Raw genomic sequence first — 24,676 nt, 5'->3', positions numbered from 1 at the left:
AGAGCATGGGTTCAAAAGGTGTAGCAAGACATGACAAAGGGAACGTCCATTAAGGAAAACACTAGCCTGCATAGCTGGCGATATTGTTGGTGCAGAGAATGGGGATGGGTGCTGCGCCTTTCCTTTTAAATGTTTAGATAAGCAATAGCTTTTGATATACTTCCTTTGATGGTAGACATACGTTATTGATTTTCCTTTCACAGAAGGGTCAAACTTGACGAAGGTCTCAAGTAACATTTGATTGACGTGTTCTTGATATCAGCCAATCAGGAATTTCTGTCCGTTCAGTGACCAAGATATTCAAATCCCTAATTTTCAGGCAGGCGGTATTTCACAGTACCCTTCCCCATTCTCCGCATGGCGAGGCCGCTCATAAATTTGTGTCTTGCGCCAACAATACCTCCAGCTACACAGGCTACGGAAACACAAGCTAAGTTCTTTTGTCCTCATCCATTTAGATCACTTATAAAAACTGTCTGTACCAGATTACTACTCCACTGAACATGTCTTGAATCAAATACAGTATCCATGGCATTTTCATCTGTTCTTGCTCTTCTTTCATATCTCTCTTGCCGAGACTTAGACATGTCATATTTCCTCCACCTTTCCAGTTGAAGCTTACGCTTTTCTCTTCTCTCTTTCTTCTGTGCAAATGTGGAGGGTGGGGGAATATCATAGAGCAGTGGGCTATTAGGAGAGGAGGGTGAGTATTCAACTTTGTCCCTGTTGTCTTCATAACTGGATTTCTCCCCACCCACCTTTACATTTGGAGGACTTAAAGGAATTTTATCTCTTGTGCCCTTAAAACTATTTGAGTTAACAAATCTGTCATATTTCCCTTTCGAGGAGTTTACCATGTCTGTTGATATCGATGTCATAACAGCATCATCTTCTGAACCCCATATCGATACACCTGAAGGACTCTTGAAAGCAATATGATGGTTGTCATTCTCACTTGACTCGCTTTCGAATAGTTCCATGGCGCTATCCCATTTGGATTTCTGCACTCCATGTTCGTGCGAAAAGTCAAAGTTAACTTTTCCCAAATGCGATTTCACCAAAGAGGGCATTCCACCGCTGTCGAAGTCTCTCTTCAAAATCGAACGCCGCACGGAAATCTCATTGCAACTACAAGGAGAAAGTGCAATTGCTCCGTGCCTTGTTCCGATCTTTTGAATATCGTTCATTCTAACATGAAGGGTTAAAGAAGTTTTCGGCATCTTCCTTCTTGCATTTCCTTCCTCCAGGTGAAGATCCTTTAAAGACTCTCTTAATTTCTCCACCTTCAATCTGTTTCTTGTGATTCGGCATTTCGGAACACAAACTTTTTTGTGTTTTGTGACACCTTTTGGGCGTAAGCTCATTTCTTTTCCGATCTCGAACTTTATCTCCCTATCCTCTTGTCTCTAGGCCATAATACAAATAACCAATCCACTGGAAAAATTTAAAGTCCCTTTCTCCAACCGCCATATTAATTTTGTTTTCAACGAGGCGGTGGACTGGAACCAAAAGAGAGCCTTCAATCATGAAAAATCCCGCGCGCTATCCCGACAAAATGTCCCGAAAAATTCCCTCTAGTGAACTGAATACTCCGATTCAACGACATTTTAATACGGCGATAGCCTTCATTTAAATCTTAGATACCCTTCTTCATTTCGAGCCTCTTTACATTCCAAACAGCACGCCATTCATCAGGGCCCAAATGAGTTCGTGATGTTATCCAGCCAGCTTCTCCGAGGCCCTTGGCAAATGTTGGAAACGCCTGGATAGTAAAATTATGGGCTAAAGCTACCAAGTCCCATGAACAGTCCATTGGTTGTCTCTTTTCTGCAATAAAAGAGCCTTTTATTAGACTAGATATTAGACTAGAGGTCTCCTTTCTTTTACGTTCACCTGGCTGACGAGTTGACGAGGGGGTGCAGGGATGGCGGACATTACTAAACAACGAAACACCGAAACAGCGAAACAACGAAACAGCGAAATGGCGAAAGGAAGCACCAAAACACCATGTATGACCCCAACATACATTGAATACTTAACCGACAAAGGTTGGATTTGAGGTTAAACAACGTTTTAGGCCTAATGTTATTGCTCCTAATCTCAGTCTCAATCTGAATCCTAATCTTAATCTCAATGAATTAGGAGTAATAACGTTTTAGGCCTAATTAGGCCTACAACGATGTTTAATCTCAAATCCGACCTTTGTCAGTTAGTATTCAATGTATGGTGGGGTCATATATGGTGTTTTGGTGCGTCGTTTCACCGTTTCGCTGTTTCGTTGTTTCGGTGTTTCGTTGTTTAGTAATGTCCAGGGATGGCGCGGTGGTGAGAGCACTCGCCTCCCACCAATGTGGCCCGGGTTCGATTCCCAGACTCGGCGACTCGGCGTCATATGTGGGTTGAGTTTGTTGGTTCTCTACTCTGCACCGAGAGGTTTTCCCCGGGTACTCCGGTTTCCCCTCTCCTCAAAAACCAACATTTGACTTGATTTGTGTTAATTGTTAATTTCAATTTACAGTGTCCCCAATTAGTGCTTCAGCGCTAGAACGACTAGACACTTAAATAAAGTTCCTTTCCTTTCCTTTTCGATCTAGCATGTTCCAGGCTCCCCAAGCCCCCACTCGCTTTTCCCACCCAGTTGTTTTCGTTTTCCCGACTATCTGGGAACCGGGAACAGGCTAACTTTGATCCAACCGCCGTCCAAAACTTCAAACTGCATGCCCCATGATGTTTGCTGATTGTGAGTTGAGCCCACTGTACCCCGTACATTCCTTTACAGTAAACCCACATAACATGAAGTATCACGTGAGGATTCGGTCGCTAAGTAACCGCCGAGCATGCTCAACACAGTAAGTTAAAGGAGAACTGAGGATAAAAATGAAATATTTTTTCCTTCGCCAAATTTGTCGTGCCTGACTTAGTTAAGGGAAATATTCGAGTATTTGAGGGGTTCCTTACATTTTGACGTTTTTATGAGGCCAGGGAGATCCGTATTGGTCACTCGATGGAAGTCCGCCATTTTGGCTGTACTATAGCAGGCTTGGGCGCTATGCGTGACGTCATTGCGCTCACTTGCTTGAACGCGGGAAACTTGATAAATGGTTCAGTGCGCTATTGTGGGCTGTTCTAGTAGAACTCTCATCGCTTCCCTCTTTAAAATGAAGTCCTTCTCGAAGAATGGATCATCCGAATTTAGAAAAAAAAACTAGCCAAATATCCAGCCTTGTCACATCTGTTCGGATCATTTCGAACCCTCCTGTTTTGAAGGTGTCTTGGCCACAGCGGTCGATGCGACAATTGCATGATGAATAACTTTGCGACTCCATCGATTCCATTAATGCCCAGTGAGTAAGTTATGTTTTCTTTAGTCGGGAGATTTCAGTGGCAAACCATGCGCCGGAGAAGTGAACCGAAAGGTTGTTTTTGCAAGCAACTGGGACACGTTATTTCGTGATTGGCATTCGCACTTCAAGCTGGGTTTTATAAACTCGACAACGATCACAAAGATGTTTAATTGAAGTTTGAAAATTCGCAAAACTACGAACAGAGCTTATGTGTTTACATACATGTTGTTCATTAATCGCAGCACTCAGACCCGCGATGGCAGTTTATAGCACTTTTTTTTGTAAACACGGTCGAAAAGCTAGAATGCTGCGTTACACAACGAATAGTTTCTCAAATTGAATCGAAATGACAGACAAAACAAAGCAGCCAACAGAATCTCTTAGTAATCAAGTTGTTTTTATTGCCTTTTGAATACAATCAATTCACCTGAGATTTGTTCATAGCTCCTCTATATCGCGGCAGCAGATGCATTCCTTTTCTTGCTGTCCCGGCCTCCCGGTTAAAGCAAAAATCACAGCTGCACCAAGTCGTATTTCCCCATCTTGAGCCTTCCCTTTCGGTTCCTTCCTCTTCCTGCGATCCTGAACTTTCTCGCATTGGATCGAAAGAATATGGTTCAAGTTCTGCCATAAACTTACGTGTATTAACGACGAAGAAAGCGGAGTACTATGTTGAGACTTAACGATAACAGAAGATTTCAGTGAAAACCAGCATCTTGCTTGTGCGCAATGACGTCACAACATGGCGGCTGACATTCCTTTTTTGGAAGTAACCGGAAGGAAAAGCAAACAAAATGGCGGGCGTTCAAATTGAAAAAACAACCAAAGATTTTGGGCAAATTCAAGGCCTTTCAAGAAGAAAAAGGATTTTTCCTGTTTGTTTAGGTAAAGGACGTTATATTTCGATAATAATAAGACACAAAAAAATTTGATCTTCTAGCCTTCAGTTCTCCTTTAAGTTTCGCCCTACGGTTGAGGTCTCTCTTCCCGTACTTGTCAGCACAGCCAACGCGAAAGAAAAGTGACCTCTGCTAGAAGGAAAAGATTACACCTGCCATGTACATACTTTGTATTCATGAACAGATTAGCAGAAGGCCCCCAATAGGGTTTTCGCGATCCGGGATTTGGCCTTTTTGGAGCCCGGGATTCGAGATTATAAAGAAATATGGGAGCGAGATTCGGGATTGCATTTATGGCCGGGACGCGGGATTTTGGGTTATTGCGAAGGGGGATCTAAGAAATCGTCACTTTCAAGCCCCGAGATCCGGGATTTCTGACGGAGAGAAATTTAAAAGAAACTCAACTTCCGCCATCGGCAATGACAGAAAAAACAACCGGAAATTTTCACCACACTAATTTATACAGAGCATAAGGGATTGGGCCCAGACGTTTGGCACAGCAGTCCGTCAGCGCTCTGTCAGACAACAAACTACGATGGCAACAGCCAAAACGCTGCCTTCCCATCTCTGCCACAGAGAAGTGCAATCAGGAGATTCGGTCTCCCTCGAGCCAGCTGAACCCTTCGCAAGGCAAATGAGAGGGACGAAGTGGGAAATGAAGATGAAGAAGATCGCGTTCTTAAGTACGATTCGTCTAGCAGCGATGAAAATGCAGAAGAATAGTCACTTGATAATGAAAACGATGAAGCTGGCAATGATGTTGGTGACATACCATTTTTGGTCGGCGAGGCCAACTTCCTTCACGGAATGGTTTCCCGGTTCGGAAGAACTATTCTCTTCAATAACATGGAGTTATATCCTGAGCCATTGCTATGATTTACCGAAAAGTCTTAAAACAGGTCTTGATGGATGCGACTGAAAACACTTTAAAGTTATTATTTTAATGAGTAGAGAGTTAAAGCTTCACTTATACGACAAACGTGAAACGGCAGTGATGACCACGTGACCATTTTCCTCACCTTTCGAAACGCCTGCTTTTCGCAGTTTGCCATTTTTAGCTTGACGGGCTTCGTTATCATGCTAATTAGGAATTTTCGGAAGAAAAGTATTCTTGTAGATGATTAGATACATAAGCACTCATACAATGAATTTGGTCGGGATGGCAGGATTGAAGAACCCTATTGGGGACCCTCTTAGCACTACATAATACCGGTAATACCGCTCTCCTACAGAGATATGTTTAATGAAGCTTCTTACCAATGTACAAAAGAATATATATATACAAAAGTACAACAGATAAAGGAAACAATTAAGAAAAGTATATCTAATATATAATTATACATTGTGTACGAAAACTAAAAGATTTATCTATTTACAAAGATAATAAAGTAGTAAAGTTTTAAACGAGCTTAAGCTAGAAGCAGACATAACTGAGTTAGGTAAAGAGTTCATTAACGTAACGGTTAAAAAATGAAAATTTAAAATAGTTTGTCCTCGCTGCTTTAGGCCGAATTTTAAAGTCATGGTTACTTCTAGTTCTTGTTGGGCCAGTCAGATCCACATATGCGGTATAGTCGATATCAGAATAGTCATGAATTATCTTGTAAAGCTGAAGCAAGCAGAGGTATTTCCTTTTAAGCTCCAGTGATAACCAGTTTAGGCCAGTGAGCCTTTCAGAGTAAGGTAATGTGACAATAATAGATTGGTAACCTCTGGATGATTCCAGACTCAACATAGGCACAAAAGATAAGGCTTACCATACCACCAAAAGTTATGCAAAGCTTCCAGTGCTCTTTGGCTGCCATCTGAATCAATCAACACCTATGAAATTACCATTTTGATTGATATAATTTGTCCCATTTCAGGAAAATGCAACAGTCTTGCTATTGTAAATCAAAATAAAATGAAAAAAAATAATTTGGAAGATAAATCTTTGGCGTAGAAAACTAAAAAACGTGAAAAGCGAGCTTGTAATAAGGATACAAAAGCAAGTCTTCCAAGAAGTGGTGAAACGGCAGTCATCATGTGTTTTTTCCAGGTACTTTGGACAATGATTGATGGGCACAAGAAGAAATCAGCAAAACAACTGATTGAAGCAGGAAACTGGGAATGGAGAATTAGCGTCTACAAGTTTTGAGCACAGTACAGGTCACTTTTCAAAGGTCAGTCGTTACCAAACCTTTACTAATGCTAAACATAGGCCTAAAAATGATGTTTAGGCCTATAAGGTTAGCCAAATTGAAGGTCTTGGGTTGCTTCAATATAGATATAACAATGACCTGTAACAAGTAAGGTAAGGTAAGGTAAGGTAACTTTATTTAAACACGGTATTTCCTTCAGGTATACATTGAAGTATGGAAAAACTAACTTCCTAACTAATCTAAAATCTAAGATAAAAACTAAAATAAAGATAAAAAGAAAACACCTGCTTTTCAAGGAGGCCGTGTGTAAAAACAGAATATCGCTAATTAAATTAAATTATTTGTCAATCGAAATTTATGTCTCTTAATTTTCCTAGAGGATGTCAATTGCCTCACCTCCAGAGGCAAGCTGTTCCATTAAACACACTTCCGCTGTAAGAAAGACTTCTTTTATAAAATTCAGTTCGGGGTTGCGGAAGAGCGAGCTTGCATTCATTCTCTCTAAGGTTATAGCTAGTTAAATCGCAGCAACGGACAAAACGCGAAGTCAGATATTCTGTGTGTGACCTGTGTTTTAAACCTCATGAATTAGGGGCAGCTCAGCTTCATCTCCTTCCCATTCTCCTACTCACTTTGCTGTATTTCCCCCAAATTTACAGTAGGGATCTTAGTCCCAGGCCAATGTTAACAGTTTACCTTTCTTGAACTCGGTCTGGTTCTTAGGACGTAATCAAGGACACAAGCCTGGAAACAACTTTGTAGATGGTCAAATGCACTTGAATCTTCATGTAACACTACATGAATAGAACCTGTGATGACAAAGCACAGAGCCCTCAACTAAGTTCCACCACCCAATAAACAAAAAACAAAAATATTATTTGTTTCTCTATTACAGTAGATCTCCTTGTATTGGTGTTTCTAAGTTTGAGTCATGGCTTGCTTTTTTCTTGAATTCTTTTCTTGTTTCTGGCATGTATTATAATTTTTATTTTTTGCAATAACTTTACTTAGGTTTGCAATAGTTTATTCCTTGTTAACTGGTTATGTGTTTTGATTAGCCCTCACAGTTACAATACATGACCTTCACTCTTAATTTGTGATAGAATTTGAGCAAGGATTCATAATGATTGTAACTATTCTATTTTTAATATGAACAAATTGTTGATAATCATAATGCTACATAAAATTTAGTTTAGACAAAAGTTAAATAATTCAAAATATTCATTCAATAACAAGCAAAAATAAAAGAGAGCTGGTGATGTTAAAACATTAAGTAAAGCTATGATACTTGCAGTTATGAACGCAATTTTTGCAACTGCGTAGAGAAGCCTGAAAAATTCAGGACTTCAACGGGGTTTGAGCCCGTGACCTCGCAATACTGGTGCGACACTCTAACCAACTGAGCTATGAAGCCACTGACGTTGGGAATTTTTCAAGCTTCTCTACGCAATTGCAAAAATTGCGTTTATAACTGCGAGGACCATAGCTTTAGAAAATTTCATATACCATTTCATCGTTGATGTTAAAACAACTGCCACTGAAATAACTTGAATGTTAGTGATAACTGACTTAACCATTGAAAAATGTCCCCATTAAATTTTTACCTGAATTTCTTTTCTTGGATAAATCTAATTTCATAATATATTGACATTGCTTTGAACTTGGCAATGCAGCATCGAAGTCAGCAGCACTGAAAAGATAAACAAAAACAGTGCCAATGATCAATGAAGGGTTTGCTCAGAAAAATTAATGGTGTCAAGCTCAGATCGATTCATACCAGGGCTGCAAAAAGAAGCTGGCGATCTGCAATATTAAAATCAGCATCAACTTTGTTGTCTTGACCAGAGTTACTCTCATCATTGCTGTCACTGACAACCCCATACTATCAAGGGTATATAGGGAATTTTCTATTTACATATTCAAATGCACTTTACAAGCAATCAATCTATGGGTGACACCGGACATGTGTATTTACGGCCGCCCCTGGCAGCCACTATCAGTCCATTATCAATCTCACCCAGCCCATGAATGGGTGAAATGAGGCCTGACCACAACACTGGCAACTCCATGCCCTACTCTTCTCAAACTGTTCTTTGACATCCCTGTTTTTGGTTCACTGTTATCAAACATCTTAATTTTTATTGACGACTTTAGTGCCAGACAATAAAAAAATTGCATTCAAATCCTAAAAGGAAGTTACATTGTTTTGAAATGCATAGACAATAAAGTATAAGAAACGATTCAAATGATGTTTACCCAGTGAGTCAGCTAGGTCCACAGCTAACAAATGAATTTAAATTAGCCTTATGATGTTGCTATGACGCATGTCATTAGCTGATGAATTAACTTAATAATAGATTACAGAATTTCTCAATGAAACAATCCTCACAGAATTAATCAACATGTATTGTGAGACGGGGCCTAAGGTTTATTGTCTTTATCTGAAACGACTTGAGAGTCTAACCATTTGCAGATGACATTACAAAGACAGCACTTTCTCCTCAGCTACTTAAAGATGCTGAGTGTTGGTCCAGCTGGAGTTGAACGCACAACCTCCCGCAAAGTATTATAATATTGATAAAGTTAAGAGTTTCTTGGTGGCTTTAATAGCGATATTAGTGGAAGGAAAGTTCCTACATAGGATGGAATCTGGAATCTATGGACTCTAGGTTGAGGTTATGCTAACAACTTGCATTATCTCTTTTTTGGTTCACTAGAGTCTTTCATGATTCTCCTTCTTCTGTTGTGCAATGTGCGCTACACCAATATGGATAACCTGTCTTCACCTACTAGTTCTGTCAGTCACCTGCTGTTTCTCCTAATTCACTGTATCGACATTGCATAGCTTCAAGTTGTGTTTTAGGTTCTTTTTTGAGATGCTAGTACTCCCCTAGTACTCTACCATATTGTTGGTCATCATATGTTAAATTTTTCTTATTTTTAAACCTCCTAGTTCTGAAACAAAGCCCCTCACCCTCTAACAACCCTGAAAATCTTTCGCTCTATCTCTTATAATATGTTGCATACAATGCGTGCTCTGAGTACCTTTTAACTACTGATGTAAACTCTGTTCCTAAGTGAATTTTGAGACTTTCCCCTGTACCAACACCTAAAATAATATTACAAAGACAAAACAAGCAAAAGACAGGAAACGTCACTATCATCATCATCATCATCATCATCATCATCATCATTATTATTATTATTATTGGCATGATCATCTTCATTATCATCTTCATCATCATCTTCATCATCATCTTCATTATCATCATTATCATTACATCAAAGCAATGATCAAAGCAGGGATGGCGCAGCGGTGAGGGCAGTCACCTCCCACCAATGGCCTGGGCTCAATTCCCAGACTCAGCATCACTTGTGGGTTGAGTTTGTTGTTTCTCTACTCTGCTTCACGTGGCTTTTCTCTGGGTACTAAAATCTTCCCCACTCCTAAAAAACCAACCTACGATTTAATACCAGGGTTCTCAACGGGATTTGAAGCAGGCGTTTGCCAAACCTTATGTAGGTGGCTGTGACAAATCAAGTGACTGTAAAAACGCGAACCTAAGGGAGGTTTGGGGGTCATGCTCACCAGAAAATTGGAAAAATTGAAGCTCAAAAATACAATTTCCAGCCTTTTGGGCGTCAAGTTGAAAAAATATTTACGATTAGTTTTCTTACAGCTAGATCATCAAACTTTGTCAGCTTGTTTGAAAAATCCTGTTGAAAAAAAACTTGGGAAAAAAGCATACTGTGTAGGCCTGGAATTGAATTATTTCACCGTGAAGGGCTGGGCTCAAGTGAATGTTGCATACCCGGATGTTTACGTCACAGAAAACATGGCGGTTGTCACATATCAAAGCACCAGCAAATTTCTTATTTTTTTATTATATTGTACAAGATATGACAAGAGAAAAGCAAGCAGAACATAAAGTATTAAAGCGGCTTTAAATCCCAAAGTAGGCGGCAATCAATCACTGGGTGCCGTCTTCTATTGAGAACCTTGCTTAACTTTGATTTGATTCCTGTACAGCGCCCCCAATTTGTGCTCCAGTGCTAAATAAAGTTGATACTTAACCCTTTGACGCTTAAACCGGCCACTTAGTATTTTACTTTGTCTAACACCAGAGTATTTTGCTCTGTCTAACGCCAGACGATTTTACTCGTCAATGGGGACACCATTAATGTCCCATTAAACCTTTGACCCATTAACCGGCATTAAGCGGCATTAACCGGCCAGAGTTAGTATTTTACTCTGTCTAACCTACCAGACGATTTTACTTGTCAAGGGGGAACCCCAAGGAGTCAATAGGTTAAATAAAGTTCCTCAAAGCCAAAAAACTATTTTCTTATAAATTAAGCTCTGAATAAGAGTAAATTATGTCCAAATCTGGCCTAGCTTTCTATGGTTTTTCTAAATGAAAGATGACCTCCCAGTTAAAAACATATCAAGCATATCCCCATATCAAGCAATCTGGCAAATTCTAAACCAATCATTACCAAATATGACGGGTTCTCTGCTGCTGACCTCCTGTGGAGTCATGATTAATCCTGATGTCAGAAATTCAGTAACAAGTATGTGGAGCCGAGGTATGTTGATAGTCTCCATGATAACAGACGACACAGCACGAAAATTTGCATAAAGATGAAGAAAGGTGAAGACAAAAAACAAAGTCCACGTCAGGCTGATAACAGAAAAAAATGAACAGCAAAGTGCTCAATCAAAATAACATTAAATAATTTACAATTTTAAGAGAAATGTTTAAGACTGTAAAATAAAATACAATAAAATATCTAAAGAGCATTAAGATCAGACAAGCGCACACACTCTGCAACATTGCCTTGGCCACTGGCTGTCACCTTCATGAATATTATAAATTTATGAAGACAAGACATTAAATACATACCCAACATTTCCTGACACCATTGGTGTTATCAGTAACCCAGAGACAAGAGCCAGAAGATTTACCAAAGTTTCCTGTTTTCAACACATAAAATATACTGGTAAGGCATCAAATATAAACACATAGATTTTATAATTAGTTGTACATCTTACCTGGCTGCCATCTTTAGCGGCCACATCAGCCATGTTGTCTCTCCTGGCCTGGTGCTGTGTCATGGCAGCTCTTGTGGCTCCTCCAGCAACGCCAACTATTGCCTATGTTCCAATAAAATGGTACTGTAAGTGAGATCCTTCACACAGAAAAACATTCTGCACTCTGTATTGTTATATAATATTTACTACTATTCATGAGGGTTGGAGGTAAGATCACAGCTGATCTGCATTACAAGGTTCTCCTTATCAGGCGGTAACCAGTAAAATTTACCGCTTGTAAGAGCACTTATTACCGCCTGCAAACACTCAGAAATCGCTTATCCTTTGCAGAACGTCCAACATTAACCAAATGCTTTACCGGTTTGAAAATGTCCTTTACCAGTTGTGCTGAAAACTATAGAGAACCCTGCATTACCTACAATATGCCCTTGTTATTCATTTACAAACCAATGGACAAAATTACAAACCTTCGATATACTAGACATACACGCCAGAAGGGTAAAATAAGCTTTGAAAATTGGAGATAACATTTCAAGAAGTATTGATGCATCATTCAAAATATCAGCAAATAATCTGTAAAAATAGAAAATTTAATGTCAGGTACATACTATTAGCAAGAAGGGTTTCCTGAAAATAATGGCAAGCTAAATTAATGAATCTTAACTCATTTTATTTCTTTATCAGACTCTTTTCCAAAAAACACAATGTAACATTTGAGTAACAGAAAACACTTTTTTGCTTCCCTCTCAGAGTAAAAAATCATTTTCCTTTATTTTTAAAGGCTCTTTACCTCCATTTCTTTGCATTGCAATCCAAGTTACTCCTGATGGAAAAGAAAACAAGAATAAAAATATGCAAAAAATAATATTTCTTATGGTTCTTATTAGTATACATTGTATCAAATAATAATATTATCATAACTTTAGCTAATACTATAATTATTGTTTATCTAAAATTTTACTATTTTTTACATTTAACATCTATTTACCAAAGTAGAGGTGTCTAGTGATGGATATTTACCGAGCCGCAAAGGATATTCAGTGTTTGAGTAGCCAATCAGTGTGCACTTTCAATGCTATCCATTATTTTAAATAGAATAATACTATAAAAAAAGATACCATCTCCATACCCTTGAATCCAAGCAAAGAGAATGCTGCCTACCATTCCAGTACCACCTAGAAGCAAAAAATATCAAACAACAAACCATTGTTTGAATCAGAATGTGCCACTGAGAACTGTATCACCAGCTGATGGTTAACTTTCAGACTCCCAAGCCAGCCTATTTTACTGTCTAACGCCACACGATTTTACTCTCCAATGGTGAACCCCTGGGAGTCAATGGGATTAAATTAGCCACTAGGATCCCATTGCAGTTTTTTGTTTATATTTAGAACAAAACTTGAAAAAAAAATCCCACTTGAAAGGAAAGTGGTAAGGTTCCATGACCTTACTCCTTAAAATCCATGTCATTGTTGCAGCAAGAGCAGTAGCGTTCTCATCTCCAACTCCATAACCCTTCAACATAGCCTGGGTTGCAAGTGTTCCAGTTATGGAAGAACAAAATGCCTGAGAGAAAAGACAGAAATTATTGATAACTAGTAGGAGGATGATAGGGTCCAAGGGAATGAGGAAGGATCAGAGTTAGGTTATGTCTTACCTGCATGGTGTCCCATACTTGATATTCTAAATAATCTTTACTGACACTCTCAGGGTACCCCTGGGGAAGAAAGGCAGACTGCAAAAAAACATATAAGATTCTTGAGTAAAGGACAACTAAAACAAAGGTATGCAATTCACAATGGGTACCGTTAGGACTTGATAGGAAGACCAAATTGGCTAACTCAATATTGTACCCAATTCACACTATTTCGGAATAAAACGTTTTGTTCCAGTATGCTACGTTATAATGTAAATAAAATACACAACGAATCTAAACCCCGGGAGATCTGAATTAGGTACAAAATTGAGTTAACCGATTTGCATTGTTATAGGGAAGATATCGTTGACGTCACCCATTGTCATTAATGTGCCAACCAGAGCCCCATTGGCTGTCGAAACAAAAGGTCTTTTGTTCCAGTGGTTGGCAAATTTGAATAACAAAAGCAATGTCTGTAAACAAATATCTTCCCTATTGTTTATTTTATAATTTTAATTTCAAATATTATTTTAATGTCAAATATGACTTACTTTGAAAAATTGATTCACACGAGCACTAATTGTTTCTCTTTTCCTTCCTATCCTTTCTACGTCTCCACTTTCTGTCGACAATCTATATTTTCTCTCTAAACTACCCGATCCGTATTTTTCTGAAGCAATGACAAATTCATCCACCATCTTGCCACGGTGGAATGGTACAATTTATTTTCTCGTACATGACGTTGCAAACTTCAATTTTATTGTGTTCGAACCAGTCCACTCACGTTCATCAAGGAAGAACTCTTCGAATCCCAACACATGCATCTTTTCGTGAACAGACCCTTCTAAATTACTCGGTGCATCCATGGCATTCTCCCATGGAGTATATACCCACACAGCAATAAGGAATATTCGTTTTTTAAGAACTGCTCATATGGGAGCCATGGATCTTAAAGAAGTGACGAAGAAGCTGAATGAATTTGCTCCATTGCACCTTGCACAAAATTGGGACAATGTGGGTTTGTTGGTCGAGCCATCACCTCCTCATGCCGTCAAATCTATTCTTCTTACAAATGATCTTACTGATAGAGTGGTACAAGAAGCGATCGACAAAAGGGTCAACATGGTGATATCATATCATCCTCCAATATTTGTGCCTTTAAAACGTCTTACTTCTAATACTTTCAAAGAGAGAATAATTGTGAAAATGATCGAGAACAGAATTGCTGTGTATTCTCCACACACGGCATTCGACGCTGTTAAAAATGGTGTTAATGACTGGCTGGCTTCAGCCCTTGGAAATGCCAAAGTTGAGCCCCTCGAGTATTCAAAACAACACAGTTCTTTTCCCTATAAATTATTAACAAGGCTGTCAACCAATCAGAATCAAGATGAGGTGTCCAGACTTCAAGAGAAGCTCAGGAAGATTGATGGAGTGCATAGGGTGGTGATGGAAAGTACGACTAGGTTGGACAATGTTACTTTGGATGAGACATTTTTAGATGGCATCACTTGATTTTCTACTTACAAAAACTTTAGGTTCTTGGTCAGCAGATAAATGGCCGTTGCCATGAAATGATGCCTTACAGAGGGTACCCTCCCACAGTTTATTTGATGTATGCGCAAGCTACTATACATATATATTTGTATCCCTGGGGGGATCCACAGATCCCTTTATTCTGTTAGGGATCTTGGTTATATTAAGAGTGAAGGGTTGTTACCACATTTAAGAAACAAATGTGGAACCAAGCGCAGCAAAGGCATATCAAAACACGGACTGATGCAGTGAAAAAAGATGCTCAGCTTCTTTAGAAAATGTTTTTACAACACTAAAGGTTTTTATGCATGGAGTGGCATTTTATGACTGGAAATCAGGGAAAAGATGACAAGCTTGTTAGAGTTAAACATATACTGGAAGACTGTCAGGAGGTGTAAGAAACTTGTCTACAGACAGTGATTAATATGAATTTGATTTTAAATAAAATCTTGTGTCTCTCTTGCCCCTCATCATAACCTTATGTCTTTCAGAGCTCATGGCACTGTCGAAAACCAACTGTCAATGAATTGTTCTGCAAATGCACTTGTGAATATCCTTCAAGCCCTAACATTACTCCTTCCTGAAGCTGTGGGCAAAACAGAGGTCATTCCTCTGGGACAGGTGATTTCCTGCGATGTAGTTTGGAGAAAAACACTAATTCTTAGACATTTTAATGCTGACGAAGAATTTTCATTTTAGATAGTCTTGTGCACTTTGAACATGTAATCTTCAATCAATGTTTTAACTTCGACCTCTCTAATCTTTGAATATTTCTTTTGTCTAGACTCCACTTCTTGGAACTGGCCAAGGTCGCATTTGTACCCTACATTCACCTACAACTTTGTCAGAATTGATTAGCCGCATCAAAAACCACCTTAGTTTGAAGTATGTCCGTTTAGCAGCCGCGCACCTCAGTGGATCCCAACCGGTCAATCCCCTTCAAAGTGTTGTTCAGACTATCGCATTGTGCGCTGGATCAGGAGCTAGCGTGTTGCGTGACAGAAAAGCCGACGTGTACCTTACAGGTGAAATGTCACATCACGAAGTACTGGATGCAGTGTCACACGGGGTGCACGTTATCTTGTGTGAACACAGCAACACAGAACGTGGTTTCCTTACGGAATTTCAGATCAAATTGAATTTATTGTTGGAAGAAAAGGTTGATGTTTTAGTTTCTTCAGTTGATGCAGATCCCCTGACAGTTCTATAACAAAAACTCCTTTTTCATTTTGGTATAATCTTTCTGTGAAAAGAATTTTGAACGAGTCTGCGTCGAAATCTTGATTATTGAAAATCTTCGCAATGGAAAACTGAGTCATCTCTTCAAAGCAAGTAAATCATAAATAAACAAACAAAGAAATAATAAACGAGATCTGAATTCTTAAACGGAATTTAGTGTTGTATGACAGGAGCGGGGAGGCGGGCAACCTCTAATCAGGCATTACTGACAAACTCACCACTGGGCAATTATTTTCGCACAAACACATTGCCGAGAAACACGTGGAACAGGTAGTAAACAGGAACCTGTTACAACTGAGAGATTGTTTTTGCCGCACTTTGGAACAAATGGAGCGGCTCGTGATTGCGGTATGATTGTGTGGCATAATAACCATCTTTACAAGCTTAAGAGGAAAGACTCGACTTTTGTGCGGAAAAAAATGCGTGAAAGACTGTTAAGGGCCGTTTAAATTTTACACTGAACTAAAGAGATGACTCGTTGAAATTTTTTTGCCATCACTCAGTGGTCATTTTGCGTCGTTGCTTGCTCTGAAACCGTATGAGGTGTATCTTCTGCAATTTTATTGAACGAATGCAAAAATGACGACCGTTAATTTTTTTTCTTGAAGCTCGTTAGGACAATTGGGTCAAGGAAAAAAACAATAAATTAGACTGTGTTTTGCTTTTTGTCAATTCCTTGACTTTTTTGGGGGCATGCACATGTATCAGACCACGTGTTAATGCTAGAGTGGCTTTTGCAGCTTTTGCGGTCGCTTTTAGTGGTTTTTTAATCAAATCGAGCAAATTATGCCAAAAGCCACATTTCTAGGCTCCTTGTAATGTATAAAGACTGTCCAGAGAGATGTTTTTATCACCTAGAAGAATTTGATCTGTTCGCATATCTTCGCTGAAAATTGAAGTGTCCGAAAATTTCAGGGAATGAAATCTTCATTTCAGAAATTTCTAGCTGAACGTTACCTACTTTTCTCCTCCTCAGTAAAGAAAAAGACAAAAGGAGGCTCTGCTCGCAGGGTGCCTTCTAAGAACTTCCCAGCGAATTATTTACTTGTCCGAAACTGCAAGGTGACCTTCTTAAGTGCCAAAAATTGCAAAAATATCCCTTCCGAAAACATAGGGGACTACTTTTCCCATGTTGAGAATCTATAGCTGTTTGGCAACGTAGAACCCAAATTCTTAGAACAGCTTGACTCTCCCGAACACATATTTCACGCTTCCGGATCAGTGACCCCAACCAAAAAGGGAGCGAATGTTGTGTTGCGTTCCTTCATTCTTTAGCAAGTACTATAACTACTGAAAACTTGTTCGGGAAGCAGCTTAAATTGTGAAGAGAAGATACGGAGAAAGAGGGGGTAAATTCTAAAGAAACTGTGGTGCTGCGTCGGTGGGGAAGTAGTCTACAAAAATTTGGTTTTATCAACGGACAGGGGCACCCAACGAGAATATGGTTCAAAACCACTAAACATAGCATTGTTAAACGTATTTTAGTATTTAAACGGTAGATATAGGCATATTTTTATCCCCTAGAAATTTTTCATCTGTTCGGATTTCCTAGCTGAAAGTCTAGTAATCCGAAAATTATAGGGATCAAAACTTACCTTTTCGAAAATTCCAGCCAGAAAAAAGGCTCCCGAAAATTCTAGGTGACCTTTTTAGGCCAAAAATCCATTAAAAATGGGCAATTATACCATCTTTTAGATGTTCGAAATTCCTAGGACAGGCAGGCAAGCAAGAAATTTTACAACAAATGTTCCGAAAATTCTAGATCTCAAATCGTCTTCCGAACAGATATTTTCCGAAAATTGACGTTGGGTGCCCCTGAACGGATTTGATAATGTAAATTGACCACCGTACAGAAATTCTAAAATCTGACGTTTCGAGCGTTAGCCATTCGTCAGAGCGAATCTTCGGTGAATTGTAACGGAAGTTATTCGCGCCCTCCTTTCTTTTGTCTCTAAACATTCTTTTGGTCGTCATATTAAAAGTTTCGGACTACCGGTATTTACAATCGACAATCACTGACCTTTTTGCGGCTTTAGTGATTTAATTAAGCAATGTTAAATAAATAAGACACGTGCAGTATTCACACTTTACAGCCTTATTGTGGAGAGAGCTAACAAAAGAACTTCTGATGGTTGCTGGGCACGTGATTTATTGTCAAGTAAAATCACATGTTTGTACCAGCTTAAATACGCAATTTATTTGTTTTTCTTTTGTATTGGTCTTTTTTTTTTTTTCAAGTGTTTACAGGCGGTCAAACAATTAAACTGAAGGAATTGAAAACCAGCTGGCCGACGATGTAGCACTTATTTTAAGTCTGAGCTGTAGCGAAAACAACGCACTTTCCGCTCTTTTTCTTTTTGTCGAAAGTTAATGATTCGCCAGAATGGTCCACACTGGAGTAGAATTTCAAAGTGGGGAAGTGTACATTGCAGGGTAGGCCTCAGTAAATTGATACTGCAAATATTATTTTTTGTTCTTTGACTACTTTTGGGACCTTTTCTGAGCAGATGTTGTGTTTTCATGTATTTGATTTTGTCCAAAACAAATATATGAAATCACTGTTGATTAGTAGGGAGCTTCCTCAGATGTTCAAACGCTTTTAGTTTAGTTCACGAAGGAACCGATTATCAGAATTTGTCTGAGCGTAAAAATTACCATATGTTAATAATTGGCAGTGTCACGTGCCCAACAACAAACACATATGATTGCTTTTCACTTGACAACAAAACTGGTCACCGAAGGCGCTTCATCACTCTGATAGCAGAAAGTGTTGTTACGAAGTATGATTCTAAAGCAATTTTAAATCGAATTACGCAGGACGGATGATTTCATGATGCCAAGAAACGGAAGGATTCACCCAGAAAATGGTAACTACCGAAGAAGTCGGGATTTAGAACTTAACAGCCTGAGAATGAATCACGTCAAAAGTTCGAGGAGAAAGTCCTCAACAGAAAACTGGGAGAATGTGTCAAGAGAGGTTATTACTGTCTCACGCTGGAAGGACTACACGCGCTCAATGAGGCAAAATCGAAAGAAGGGTAATTCCCAGCTTAATTCGACAGAGGAAAGTTCAGTGCAACAAAAGTGGTGTGTGTTGGACAGCGATGTCGAAGATCTTGGCCGCGATCGGTTAGCTATGTACGACACCAATGCGTATATGAAACCTTTGCCTGGAGTGAATAGTGGCGAGCCTAGCAATCCAGCTATCGTGGCAAGTCGAGCTGTGATCATTTATTTTGCTGAGCTGGCCAAGAAGAGTTTGGAGGGCGAGCAGGAACTAGATTTTGAGTTCATTGAAGAGCGTCTAGAAGAAGGTGCTGATCTAAATTTTCCCGATCGCTACGGTCAGAACATTCTACACGAAGTAGCTCGAATTTGGCATGTGGATGTGGCAAAGTTTGTTTTAGAAAATGGCGGGGATGTGAACACGGCAGATGATTTTGGTCGAACACCTCTGCACGTTGCCGCAGCAGTTGATTATCCTGAAATGGTTGAATTTCTCATCATTAATGGTGGTTAGTTCCAATGAGTTTTGTCCTCTTGTAATGTTAAACCCATTAAATAACATACAAACACAAGGAGAGGGTACTATGGAAATAACTCTGAGTCTTCAGATCCTTTTCGAGATACCGTTCGTGCTCTTTCTTATACTCACTTTAACTAGCTGAGCTGGTTGAGGAGTAATGATAGCAACTTTATTAATTTTTAATAGGTTATCCCTATTGCAGCCGGATGTAATTGACTGAGAGTCGAATTTTGATGAGGGAGGAAAACTGGCGCAGTACTCGGAGAAAAACCCTCAGAGTCAGATTGAGATTGACTGAAGCTCAACCTACATGTGACGTGAGGACAGGATTGAACCTGTTGGGAGACGCCGTTAATAACCGCTAAGCCACCCTGACTCCCTACATCAAAGACAAAAGACCGAACCCAGTTGTTTTTTTTATTTCTGCTTAATTCCTCATAGTTAGCCCATGCTATGAATCCTTTTTTTTTTAATTTTCCATCTTCCATTCATTCCACGCTTTTGCTAAAGTAGGTAAGTGATTTTAACAAAGCAAATTTTTCTTGACCTCCACCTGTTGTTTTTAACCAGCTGATCTCAATGCAAGTACATATGGGGAGAATCAAACACCTACTCACTATGCAGCTAAGAATGACGCTGTGAAATCCTTAAAGGTTCTTCTTAAACTTGGTGGTAGCATGGATGACCGGGATTACAAGAGCCGCACCCCCTTGCAAGTTGCCGCTGAATTGGGTATGTAACTATGCCATTTTGACTACAATAGTACGTACCTTAAGAGGTTAGGGTTAGGGTTAGTCAGGGCGATCTATTTGAATCCTTCCCTCTTACAACCTGGAACTTACTTATCGATGCAACCCATTGCCAATAATAATAATAATTTTTATTATTGATGTTAACATCGTCGTCATCATCATCATCAATCAGTCTGTCAATCTTTATTAACATGGTCAATACACTTAGCTAAAAGCTAGTTTACAAGTACCCACAAATTAGTAAAGATAAAATTACAAAAATGAAAACTTCATGGGAAATGCATAAATTTGTGATAACAAAAAAAATGAAGGAATTTCCTCTAACTGTACCCTGCATAGCAAGCGTTTCCAGCGGGCGGGGAGTGAACTCTTTTTTCGGCCGTGCGAGAATAGGGTGAACGCAAAAAAAACTCTCCTTTTTTTGCTCTTGCCCCAATTTTTGCGCGGCCAAAACATCGAAATTTGCACGGAAACCCCATGGAAACGCTTGCTACGCAGGCTACTCTAACTGGTGAGGTGTTCTTCCTCCATTTCATTTTACCAGCAGTGCTTAGTGCACTTGATTTGCAAGGGCTGCATCATGCTCTGGATTTATACCCAGCGTTAATACTTGTAACTAACTGGATTTGTCTCCTGTTGTCAGGAACTCATTTTCACAACCAAGTGTTAGCCTCCTGCTAGTTAGATTTTTGAACACAGTTCTGTTTATTTGAATTTGTGTATATATGTTCCCCTCCCTCCCTCCCTGCCTCTAAGTTCTTTTCTTTTTAGCTATTGCTTTTTTATATTTTCACCTGGCTGTTATTTCAGATCGTTCAGAGACAGCCAAATTCTTAATCGACGAAGGAGCGACCGCTGGTGTGCAGGATAATGCAGGCAGCTCAGTCATGTCCTTTATGATCTCCAAAATGCCCCCAGTGGCTAAAGATGCTTTGGATCAGTTGCATACCACAGACCGAGGAAACAGAAAACAGTACTTTTACCTAAATCATTTAGAACCCATCCTACCAAATGACAAGGGAGACTACAACTCATATGCGAGATCACCTCTTCATTGTGTTGTGCATTTTAAACAGATGGAGCTTATCATGCATCCTGTATTCAAACGGCTCATTGAAGTGAAATGGGATCAGTTTGGCCGACGTGGAACAATGAAAAATATCTGTATACATGCGCTGTTTGTGATGTTATGGACAGCACTAGGTGTAACATTACATTTGAGAGCACAACCAGAAGGTGATTACTACCGTCCGCTTAGTGAATACTGGTGGCGAATTGCCCTAGAAAGTGTGGCCTGTGCAATGACGTTCTATTTCATCGGCGTTGAATTTTTTGAGATCACTGCTTCAAAAAAGGCCCATCAGAGGTGGAAAACTTGGAGGGTGGGACAACTCGACCAAGATTTAAAATATTGTCATCCACGTTGGCCCGAGGAACGAAAATACCTTGAAATGGAACGAGACGACGTTGCTAACTCCGGTATCTCGTACTTTAACGACGCTTGGAATTACTTCGATTGGGTTACGTATGCTTGGATCCTTGGAATAATTGTGACGCGCATATTTGCGGTTGTGCTCAACAGTGAGACAGCTGAGTCTCTGCATCCTCGAGTATTTGCAATCGCGTTGATTTTCATTTGGCTGCGACTGATGAAAGTTTTTCGGGGATTTGAGACGCTGGGACCTTTCATTGTTATGATCGGGCATATAATAGACGATACGCTGAAATTTGGATTCCTTTATTTTGAGATCTATGTTCCTTATGTTTGCGCATTCTGGATCGTGTTTGGCGGCAGTAAAAATGCGGCGACCATGGAAAGCCAGGGACAGGATAGTACAGGTTGGGAAAATTTTAACGATCTGATGTATTCCGTGTGGCAGTTGACCGTTGTTGGCAATTACCCCTGGGATTCTCTGCTCGTAGTTGACCGTCTGATGGCGCAGATTTTATGTGGAACCTACCTTGCCGTGTCAGCCATTGTGATGTTGAATCTTTTCATTGCCCTGATGTCAGACACGTTTCAGCGCGTTTATGATAACGCGAAAGCAAACGCGGCAATGCAGCGTGCTACTACAATCCTAGCAATGGAGGAAAACATGTCGGAGAAAACTCGTAAGCGCTACAGGAGAAGCATACATCAAAGGTTTGCGCCTCAGGTAAAGGGATCATGTTGGTTGCTTTTGTAGGTGCTGGAGCATAGATACGAGAAACAAAAGAAAAAAAACAAAACAACTCCAAAGAAAGACTAATCCCAAGTGACCAAAATTAGATAGATTTAGCTTTGCGTTTACAGCAGACGACAAACGTGAAACTGAAATTTGCGTTTTGCCAAAAATCAAAGAAACTGGTCTGATTTTATCTCCTGTTTTTGCCTGTTATCTACAAATGCCGCGCAACTTCTAAAACGAGAGAGAAAAGTTAGAATAAGATAATTTTTATGCTTTATGACAAGCAACAGCCTGCCGTTTGTCGTTTCCCGTTTCACGTTTCCCGTTTCACGGAAACGCGATGCTAAATCTCTCTATTAATACAATCCTTTCCGTTACCTGCAAAAAGACCCATCATGTTTACTTAAGACATCTGTCGGTCGATACTCCACCGACACTGTCGATCGATACTCGACCGACACTGTATCGGTCGCCATATCGGCCTATACTCACGTAGTATCGGCCGATGTTGCGGCCGATACTCGGCGGACATCTCGTCCAAGATATCGACCGACACGCGAAAGGAGCACAAACCCCTTCTGCGTTTTCCTCTGATTTTATCCTCATTTTGATGCATTTCATTTTGGTTCGGTCTGCTTCTGTTTGATGTGCTTTTTCTGAGAAGCCTGTGCTGAAAATCCCGTCTACACTGAAGTGGCAACACCAACAAATGGCAAGTTAGACACGAGGCGAAATATCAGACCGTAGCTTGATTGGATCGCCCCTGTTGAAGACACTAGATAGGAGTGTCCAAACGCTGGGTCGATCTTTGAATTGTAACTTTCTCCAGGTGATCTGGTGACGTAATTTGGAGGACTGGGAAGAAAAAAATTAACGCCGTATTCCACAACCGCGCGCGGCCTTTCTTGTTGATTCCAAACTCCCTGCAGTATTTCCATCGCCAAAACTCAACAGATCATTCCGTGTCTACCACATTTCCTGTTACTGAATGAACACTCAACTAGACCCGACGAGCTCTAACCTCGCCTCTGCCATGTTGAATTCGAAAATAAGGCCGCACGCGGTTGTGGGATGCGGCGTTAAAATTTTTCTCCGCAGTCCTCCGAATTACGTCACCAGATCACCGGGCTAAGCTACATTCAAATTTGTTCAAATCATTGTAGCATCAATCTATGTCTGATTCGCAACCAAGCCACCAAACTTGAGATAACTGTTTCAAACGCCCAAACAGATTCCAAGGTTCTTTTGTCGCTTTTTGATAGATAAAAAGAATTAGGAAAACATGCATGCGCGAATTGTCCCTTATCTAACACCAAAGCTAAACCTTAAATGAAACCAAAAAAAAAACTGTGCTTCTAACTTTTCGTCTTTAGGATACGAGTTTAAGACCTAGCGCCAGGAATGTTATGAGGCGTTTGTGCTGACTTGTTATACGATTAATAATATACATGGAAAAAATACCATTTCGATTGGCTAAGAGAAATGCAGTTTTTAGCGCAGAAAAGGAGTACTTGAGTGCAAAAAGGTAACACATCAAGCATCAGTTCTGATTCGTCAGTCATCAAAGAAACTCCCAGAGAGTCAATCAAATGCGAACGTTATTGCCAGCCATCTTGGAGCCTGTCAGTAGCGAGTTCGATCCGTATCCCGTTAGAGGTGAGAAAGTATGGTGGAGAAAATACGAAAAGTCGTATGTTGGAACTGCTGGTAGGACCGATTATTTTAGGTGAATGATCATCGCAGTTCGGTTATGACCGTGCAACTGTCCTGCACACTGTTGTACCATTGTGCTTTCAAGCCATCTTTACAACTGCTAAAATAGTCTTATGTACTTAATTGACTGAGAGGTCCGAGGGCCAAATATTGCCCTGCCCAGCCCAACCTAAACTCAGTCAATAAGCTTTTTAGCACATGGGCTCTTTACACTATTCATGAACACTCGGAATATGAAGTTTGGACAAAATTTATCCAATATGTTATTTGCGTTTGCTTTTCTGGCCGTAAATAACTTGGATGTTTAAAAGCAACGAAATCCTTTAAAATCGCATCGCACGGAATAGCACGAGTTCCCAGCAGGGCCATACGGCTTTTTCCGGCCCTTCTCGCGCTAATGCGTACGGCCCTCATACAGGGGATTTCCCAATAGGTTTACAGTGATAGCGGGCGTGGGGGAGTACAGGCCAAATGATAATGTTTCTTATTTCATAGGAAATGTACTACGACGACGACTCGACGCAGCCCGGCTCTGGAGAGCTAGAGCGCATGACATTTCAGATTAAAGAGGTCGTTGATAAAGTATACGAAATGCTGGACGCGAAGAATGAAAACGGACAAAAAACTGAAAAGGCCTTAAACAAAGAGATTGAGACGTAAGTAATTTAG

At 39.9% G+C, this 24,676-nt stretch overlaps 3 protein-coding genes across 3 annotated transcripts in view; 2 read left to right on the top strand and 1 right to left on the bottom strand.

Moving 5' to 3' along the window:
* Window positions 1-1,631: 1,631 nt before the first annotated feature.
* On the bottom strand, window positions 1,632-13,797 carry LOC137974763 (RUS family member 1-like). The gene is made up of 14 exons (XM_068821737.1): window positions 13,625-13,797; window positions 13,095-13,172; window positions 12,889-13,003; window positions 12,567-12,612; window positions 12,228-12,260; window positions 11,905-12,010; window positions 11,438-11,539; window positions 11,289-11,359; window positions 10,882-11,066; window positions 9,430-9,493; window positions 7,989-8,074; window positions 7,081-7,193; window positions 6,001-6,064; window positions 1,632-1,827 (listed from the first exon to the last, which is right to left on the bottom strand). Exons 1-14 carry the CDS (start codon window positions 13,769-13,771, stop codon window positions 1,637-1,639), a joined length of 1,401 nt encoding a protein of 466 aa, XP_068677838.1. The 5' UTR covers window positions 13,772-13,797; the 3' UTR covers window positions 1,632-1,636.
* Window positions 13,798-13,855: 58 nt separating this feature from the next.
* LOC137975083 (NIF3-like protein 1) lies at window positions 13,856-15,995 on the top strand. Its single transcript, XM_068822133.1, has 3 exons — window positions 13,856-14,539; window positions 15,101-15,230; window positions 15,394-15,995. Exons 1-3 carry the CDS (start codon window positions 13,938-13,940, stop codon window positions 15,817-15,819), a joined length of 1,158 nt encoding a protein of 385 aa, XP_068678234.1. The 5' UTR covers window positions 13,856-13,937; the 3' UTR covers window positions 15,820-15,995.
* A 1,992-nt stretch (window positions 15,996-17,987) lies between these two features.
* LOC137975862 (transient receptor potential cation channel subfamily V member 3-like) overlaps window positions 17,988-24,676 on the top strand; it is a 10,155-nt gene continuing 3,466 nt past the window's right edge. The window contains exons 1-5 of the mRNA XM_068823064.1: window positions 17,988-18,281; window positions 18,666-19,363; window positions 19,945-20,106; window positions 20,937-22,282; window positions 24,503-24,663. Coding sequence (XP_068679165.1) covers window positions 18,232-18,281; window positions 18,666-19,363; window positions 19,945-20,106; window positions 20,937-22,282; window positions 24,503-24,663 — 2,417 coding nt within the window. The 5' untranslated portion in view covers window positions 17,988-18,231. The remainder of the gene's footprint in view (window positions 18,282-18,665; window positions 19,364-19,944; window positions 20,107-20,936; window positions 22,283-24,502; window positions 24,664-24,676) is intronic.

The sequence above is a fragment of the Montipora foliosa genome, chromosome 11 (assembly GCF_036669935.1).
Source record: "Montipora foliosa isolate CH-2021 chromosome 11, ASM3666993v2, whole genome shotgun sequence".
NCBI lineage: Eukaryota > Metazoa > Cnidaria > Anthozoa > Scleractinia > Acroporidae > Montipora > Montipora foliosa.
The sequence above is the reverse complement of the archived record's forward strand: the minus strand, read 5'-3'. Positions and strand labels throughout refer to the sequence as shown.